The sequence below is a fragment of the Budorcas taxicolor genome, chromosome 8 (assembly GCF_023091745.1).
Source record: "Budorcas taxicolor isolate Tak-1 chromosome 8, Takin1.1, whole genome shotgun sequence".
NCBI classification, from domain to species: domain Eukaryota; kingdom Metazoa; phylum Chordata; class Mammalia; order Artiodactyla; family Bovidae; genus Budorcas; species Budorcas taxicolor.
Window position 1 is genome coordinate 16,526,851 of NC_068917.1, and position 8,442 is coordinate 16,535,292.

Genomic DNA, 8,442 nt, shown 5'->3' on the forward strand with positions numbered 1-8,442 from the left:
ATGGTATGGACCTAATGGAAGCAGAATATATTAAGAAGTGGCAAGAGTACACGGAAGAACTGTACAAAAAAAGATCTGCATGACCCAGATAATCATGATGGTGTGATCACTCACCTAGTGCCAGACATCCTGGAATGTGAAGTCAAGTGGGCCTTAGGAAACATCACTATGAACAAAGCTAGTGGATGTGATGGAATTTCAGTTGAGCTATTTCACATCCTAAAAGATGATGCTGTGAAAGTGCTGCACTCAATATGCCAGCAAATTTGGAAAACTCAGCAGTGGCCACAGGACTGGAAAAGGTCAGTTTTCATTCCAATCCCAAAGAAAGGCAATGCCAAAGAATGCTCAAACTACCGCACAATTGTGCTCATCTCACACACTAGCAAAGTAATGCTTAACATTCTCCAAGCTAGGCTTCAACAGTACATGAACCATGAACTTCCAGATGTTCAAGCTGGTTTTAGAAAAGGCAGAGGAACCAGATATCAAATTGCCAATATCTCTTGGATTATCGAAAAAGCAAGAGACTGGAAAACATCTACCTCTGCTTTATTGACTATGTCAAAGGCTTTGACTGTGTGGATCACCACAAACTTTGGAAATTTCTTAAGGAGATGGGAATACCAGACCAGCTGACGTGCCTCTTGAGAAATCTGTATGCGGGTCAAGAAGCAACAGTTAGAACTGGACATGGAACAACAGACTGGTTTCAAATAGGAAAAGGAGTATGTCAAGGCTGTATATTGTCACCCTGCTTATTTAACTTATATGCAGAGTACATCATGAGAAATGCTGGGCTGTAGGAAGCACAAGCTGGAATCAAGATTGCTGGGAGAAATATCAGTAAACTCAGATATGCAGATGACACCACACTTATGGCAGGAAGTGAAGAGGAACTAAAGAGCCTCTTGATGAAAGTGAAAGAGCAGAGTGAAAACATTGGCTTAAAGCTCAACATTCAGAAAACTAAGATCATGGCCCCTGGTCCCATCACTTCATTGCAAATAGAAAGGGAAACAATAGAAGCAGTGAGAGACTTTATCTTTTGGGGCTCCAAAATCACTGCAGATAGTGAATGCAGCCATGAAATTAAAAGATGCTTACTCCTTGAAAGAAAAGTTATGACCACCCTAGACAGCATATTACAAAGCAGAGACATTACTTTGCCACAGAGGTCTGTTTAGTCAAGGCTATGGTTTTTCCAATAGTCATACATGGATGAGAGAGTTGAACTGTAAAGAAAGCTGAGCACTGAAGAATTGATGCTTTTGAACTGTGGTGTTGGAGAAGACTCTTGAGAGTCCCTTGGACTACACGGAGATCCAACTGGTCCATCCTAAAGGAAATCAGTCCTGAATATTCATTGGAAGGACTGATGCTAAAGCTGAAACTCTAATACTTTGGCCACCTGATGTGAAGAACTGAATCATTTGAAAAAACCCTGATGCTGGGAAAGATTGTAGATGGGAGGAGAAGGGGATGACAGAGGATGAGATGGTTGAATGGCATCACTGACTCAATGGACATGAGTTTGAGTAAAGTCCAGGTATTGGTGATGAACAGGGAGGCCTGGCATGCTTCAGTTGGTGTCTCAGCCCATGTTTTTGGGCCAGAAGCATAGGGTCAGCTCTGAGCTGCCTCAGTTTTCTTTAAGTGTGTACTTACTCCTTTTCTCAGCACCAGGACCTTTGCCCCAGAGGGGAGAAGTGCTGAAGCTAGAAGGTCCTCTTAAGGCTGTTGGATCATGGTGGAACATGACCTGCATGTATATGCTGCTGATAGAAGTCTGAGCTCCTTCTGATGTACTACTTTTATAGGTGTCAGCAGTTGTTGCTCTCATCTTGCTCAGAATTAACCTTGGGTCCAATTCTCCTTTATGCCTCACAACTGATTACTGCCACCAGCCTCTGTTGCCCCAGCCGTGTTGTAGAGCCACACTGCAAGGCAGGAAAGGCCCACATTGACTCTTTACATGTATCTGAGTATGGACTGTGGTGGACTAGACACCATCATTATCCTGGGCTCCTTCTGTTGTGCTGCCTCAGTATATACCAGCAGTGGCCAACGATTACCCACCCAGGTCTGCCTCTCTGGCCCACAATCCTACGCTCTCACTAGTTGCGGCAGCCCTAGATCCAGTGTGACATGGAGTAGATAAGGTTGGAGTGTTTGCTTGTCTAGGCTGGGTCCTGGGATTGATGGTCATGGAAAACCAGACACCCCTGGAGCAGTCCTCAGTCTCCCACCTCCACACTGCCTTGGCTGCCAGTCAGCATGTATGTGCTCCTCAGGAGCAGAGTCTAGGATGTCCACAGCCCTCTTGTCACTCCTACCAGCCCCCCAACCAGTCAAGCAGGTTCATCTTCCCTTTGTAAGCCCTAGAACAGGGGCATTCAGTATGTCAATCGAACCACTCACTCCACAGGGTGAATTGCTGCTTCTGTAATCTCTCTTCCCTTCTGAGTCCCCGCGATCCGAACCTGATGGCTTATCTTCTCTTTCTACCCAGTTCTGTGTCTCTCTTTGCTTAAAGCCTTAGCTGTACAAGTCTTTCTGCCAGTTTCCAGGTAGTTCTCAGTGAGGATTTTTCCACAGATGGATGTATTTCTGACATGTTCATGAAGTGAGGTGAGTTTCATATTCTTTTTCTCTGCCATGTTGATTGATCTCTCCAGTTTAACTATTTGCAAGCAATTTGTATTATAAATAGATATCCTACAGTGTTAGTGCTTCCAGTTGATAAAATACAGTAACAAAAGTATAGGAAATATAACACAGCTTTAAATCAGCATTTCTTATATTCCTGTTAAAATATAAAATCAAGATAGACTCAATTAATTATACATTTACAATATTTAGTTATTATTGTGAAATATTTTAAATGTGCTTAAAACTATGTCTTGTGCATACGTACATGCTCAGTTGTGACTGACTGTGACCTAGTGGACTGTAGCCCGCCTCTCTCTGTTGTGCTAAAACCAAATATAAACACATAAACTGTGCTAAGTCCATTGCTAATAACACTTCATAATTATAATGAATATTGCAATAGTCATTCTTTTACAAAAAGTTTTCTGACATAAGCTTTGTTAAAAATAATATAATCACACATTTTATACTTGTAAATAACCAAATATATCCTGAAATATGATTATTTGGTATTTTAATGTGTCCATTTGTGCTCATAAATAATATTCATTTGTGTTATCAATTCTAATAAAACGTCACTAGAGACACTTCAGCATTTTATTTACTGTATGCGGTTTCAGCATAATAAAAACTGCCCAAGATGTCTTTGAATAGAAAATAAATCACCTTATGCATAACAGATCAATAAAATATCAGACTTATTCCTCTGGATTTTGTAGCCAATACATGTGGCTCTATTTCGGGGCTTAGTTTTCTAAATAAAAATAGATATGGAGGATTACATTTTCATTTTATTTTATACTTTCTCTATAACTGGCAGTTGACTGATAGTGAGTTTATAATTGCCTTGATATCAGAGATAATGTTGTCAGTGTTATATAGCCTGCTGCTAAGTCACTTCAGTTGTGTCTGACTATGTGTGAACCCATAGACGGCAGCCCATCCGGCTCCCCCGTCCCTGGGATTCTCCAGGCAAGAATGCTAGAGTGGGTTGCCATTTCCTTCTCCAATGCAGGAAAGTGAAAAGTGAAAAGTGAAAGTGAAGTCGCTTAGTCGTGTCTGACTCTTAGCGACCCCATGGACTGCAGCCCACCAGGCTCCTCTGTCCGTGGGATGTTCCAGGCAAAAGTACTGGAGTGGTTATATAGCCTACATTGAATAAAATTAAGTAAATAGGTAGCTTTTATTTTTACTTTACTTTTAAAATTAATAGCTCATATTAAATTATTCATTTTTTCCTCTCCTTATACTCAAAGATTAATTGAGGATGCAGACTATTTAAGCTTATGGTGCAAGTCTTACCTGACAAGTTATATGCTCCTTTGCTTCCAAGCTTCGGTAGGTGCTTCACTGTTGCCACTAACTCTGTAGTAAGTCATGCTGTTATTTTCCTTTTATCTTTAAATAACCGACTACCCTAAAAGAAAAAGATAGGAAATACCAAAGTTTTACCATTTCTATGAACGACTTCACTTTCACTTTTCACTTTCCTGCATTGGAGAAGGAAATGGCAACCCACTCCAATGTTCTTGCCTGGAGAATCCCAGGGACGGGGAAGCCTGGTGGGCTGCCATCTATAGGGTCGCACAGAGTCAGACACGACTGAAGTGACTTAGCAGCAGCAGCAGGGGTCTTGTACACATACTTTCCCAGTTTTAGTCAGTAACCAAGACCATATTTCAATGAAGAATTTTGTTTCAAGGACTAGTTTTAATAGCAAAAAATTTGATGGTATTAATCCACTAGAGAAGCATGTTTAATTTGTAAGATAAATCTCATAATTGACTGGGGACACTGCTCTACAGGACATGTTCATTGATAGTCTTTACATCTCTGCACATAGGAACATCTCACTATCTCTTCTGAGAACATGCTTTCACACTAAAGAATACCCAGCTATTTAGGTAATAGCTGTCTCCTAGATAACTGTATCTTAAAAAATGAGCCACACTTAGACATAAATCTTGACAGCAATTGTTCTTTGACTTTATATAATTTGCTTGATCAAAATCTACCAGTTTTACATCTTTCGGTGCTTTTGGTGGGAAAACCTCTAGTTATCCCTCATTTAAAACAAAAGCAAAATAACTTTTCCTAAATATATATTTTATACAATTTTATTGACTCTACATAGGTATAATTTTGGAATAAATGTGAACTATTAGTATACAAGCATTTTCAATGATTAAAGTTCAATCTTGGATTATCTCAGTAATCAAGATTGTGGTGAAACAAAATATAAGAAAAATATATATGTTGATAGCAGAAAGATACATCAAAATATGTGCAACACAAAACAAAACAAAACCCAAAACCTGGATAGCAACATGCAAACAAACAAACAAAAATGTGAGAGACCTTACCACCTTAAAAAAAAAACAAAAAAACTAAACTAAAAATGTATTACACACCTAAATGTAAAGCACAAAACTAAAAGACAACATAGGAGTTAACCTAGATGAACTTAGATATAGTGATGGCTTTATATATTTAACAGCAAAGGTATGATCATGAAAGAAATAGCAGATATGCTAGATGTCATTACAATCAAAAAAAAAAAAAGCTGCCAAGTAAAAGACAATGTGACAAGAATTAGAAGCCATGCCATATACTGGGAGAAAATATTTCTGAAAGACACATACATCTAAAAGACCCATTCAGCTGGGTAGATGATCCCACAGCCTCCTCCAGCTCAGGTGCCCTCTGCCATCAGCTGTCTAGGCGATTTTCTCTGTGCCTGCACTCTCCTCTCTGGCCTTCATCTCCTTAAGGAGTTGTCTAAAAAATTAAATTCACATACAGCAACACATAAACAATCCATCAAAAAAAAAAAAAAAAAAATCAGGGAGCTGGAGCAGCCAGAAGAGTAAGAGAGCACAGGCGCAGGAGAGAGGACTCAGCCATTCTTGGAGGAAGAATGGTGCAGGCAGAGGGAGGCTTGAGTTGGCGGGGACCCAGACTCAGGTCTCTTAGCCCCTGGGAGCCTCCTTCATGGACCCAGGGATCCTGAAAGGGGCTGCCTCAGCTTAGGATGGACAACTGTGTCAAGTCTCCACTGGTCTGTCTCTCAAGGAAGATGTGCCAAGAGGAGACCAGCTACACAGTGGTACAGATGAGTGAGGAGGGGCTGGCAGCCAGTGGTGAGTTTCCCAGGCCCCTCCTGATGCTGGCTCAGAACTCTGTGGTCATGCACAACCTGCTGGACCCAGCCTTCATCGTCCTGCATAAGGGTTTCACAGAGAACAGGCAGCCTGACAGATCTCTGTGGCTAGAGGAGATTGAAGAGCTCAGGGAGGCCATCAGAAAATTTGACAAGGACGAAGATAGCTACATCAACTGCCAGGACCTGGGTAACTGCGTGAGCACCACTGGTTACATGCCCACCGAGATGGAGCCCATTGAGCTGTCTCAGCAGATCAGTATGAACCTGGGTGACCACGTGGATTTTGATGACTTTGTGGAGCTAATGGGACCTAAACTCCTGGCAGAGACAGTAGATATGATTGGAGTAAAGGAACTGTGAGATGCCTTCCGAGAGTTTGACACCAATGGCGACAGGGAGATAACCACCAGTGAGTTACGAGAAGCCATGATGAAACTCCTGGGTCATCAGGTGGGACACCAAGACATAGAGGAAATTATCCGAGTTGTGGACCTCAATGAGACTGTGGAGCAACTGGAGTTCTCATTGATTCCTAGAGGGCATGCAAAAAGCTACAGCCACCTTTGGAAGACAGTTTGCAGTTTCTAATAAGACTAAACAAGCTATTTTCATATAATCCAGCAATTGTTTGATATTTACCCGAAGGACTTGAAAATGTTATATCCATGCAAAAGTTTGCATATGGGTGTTTTATGACTATTTTCAAGCCCTCCCCACATAAAAAAGGTAATAAAGAAATTTATGTCAAAACATGTGAAAATCCAGAAAAAACATAGATTTATTTCTTTGAGTAATAAAACTTTGGTAAGTTTTAGCTTACCAAAACTGAGAAGAAGAAATAAAATATATGGATAATCTCTTACCTAATGAATTTTCAGTTTAAAAGTCTCCCATTCATAAAAACTACAGACATTAAATGAAGATATAATACCAATATTAGTTAAGATTTAAAACCAGTATAACTCTGATACTAACTTGAGGATATTATACTTATAGGAACATTAATGGAAAATAAACCCCATGAACATAGATACAAAGACTCATGAACAAAACTTTAGCAAATTGAATTGTTATAATAAATATATCTGATTTATTCCAAGAATTTAAGTTTTATTATTCAAATCAATGTGATTACCTGTTACAAAGAGAATATGGTATAGAAAACATGGTTATCTCAAAAAAGAATAAAACTCATTTGATTAAATTATCATTTCTTAAAAGACACTCAGCACACTAGCTATGGAAGCATTCTTAGTCTTTTAAGATATATCTACAAAACGCCTACATCACACTCAATGTTGAAATATTTTCTTGCCTTGTGAAGTATACAAGGATACCTAGTAGATAAATATTTTATCATGGTAGCAACCTCTATTGTGAGTTATGAAATAAATTATTTAATATGGGAATTAGAGCTTCAAAGCTGTGGGAAGATCTGTACATGTAGAATTGGAAGTTTAAATGAGTCAACAACCTATGATTCTAAGAGAATCAGCAAGTGCAATCGCAGAAGTAGAACCACACGGAGAACTGAAAGAATTGCGTGGAGGAAGCTGTTTTCGCTGAGATCCACAGCTAAATGATTTGTGATACACAAGAGAACACTCTTTATCAGTGGGCTTAGTCATCAAGAAGATCTAAAGACATGATGGGGATAAAGTTCAGTTCAGTTCAGTCGCTCAGTCTTGTCTGACTCTTTGTGACCCCATGAATCGCAGCACGCCAGGCCTCCCTGTCCATCACCAACACCCGGAGTTACTCAAACTCACATCCATCAAGTCAGTGATGCCATCCAGCCATCTCATCCTCTGTCGTCCCCTTCTCCTCCTGCCCCCAATCCCTCCCAGCATCAGAGTCTTTTCCAATGAGTCAACTCTTCACATGAGGTGGCCAAAGTACTGGAGCTTCAGCTTTAGCATCATTCCTTCCAAAGAAATCCCAGGGCTGATCTCCTTCAGAATGGACTGGTTGGATCTCCTTGCAGTCCAAAGGACTCTCAAGAGTCTTCTCCAACACCACAGTTCAAAGGCATCAATTCTTCGGCACTCAGCCTTCTTCACAGTCCAACTCTCACATCCATACATGACCACAGGAAAAACCATAGCCTTGACTAGACGGACCTTAGTCGGGAAAGTAATGTCTCTGCTTTTGAATATGCTGTCTAGGTTGGCCATAACTTTTCTTCCAAGGAGTAAGCGTCTTTTAATTTCATGGCTGCAGTCACCATCTGAAGTGATTTTGGAGCCCCCGAAAATAAAGTCTCTCACTGTTTCCCCATCTATTTCCCATGAATTGATGGAACTGGATGCCATGATCTTCGTTTTCTGAATGTTGAGCTTGAAGCCAACTTTTTCACTCTCCTCTTTTACTTTCATCAAGAGGATTTTTAGTTCCTCCTCACTTTCTGCCATAAAGGTGGTGTCATCTGCATGTCTGAGGTTATTGATATTTCTCCCGGCAATCTTGATTCCAGCTTGTGTTTCTTCCAGTCCAGCGTTTCTCATGATGTACTCTGCATAGAAGTTAAATAAGCAGGGTGACAATATACAGCCTTGACATACTCCTTTTCCTATTCGGAACCATTCTGTTGTTCCATGTCCAGTTCTAACTGGTGCTTCCTGACCTGC

General features: G+C 40.4%; 1 protein-coding gene across 1 annotated transcript; it reads left to right on the forward strand.

Moving 5' to 3' along the window:
- The first annotated feature begins 5,683 nt into the window (after positions 1–5,683).
- Positions 5,684–6,403, forward strand: LOC128052670 (calcium-binding protein 1-like). The gene is given in 1 exon segment (XM_052645241.1): positions 5,684–6,403. A coding segment is annotated over 1 exon segment (720 nt).
- The last annotated feature ends 2,039 nt before the right edge of the window (positions 6,404–8,442 follow it).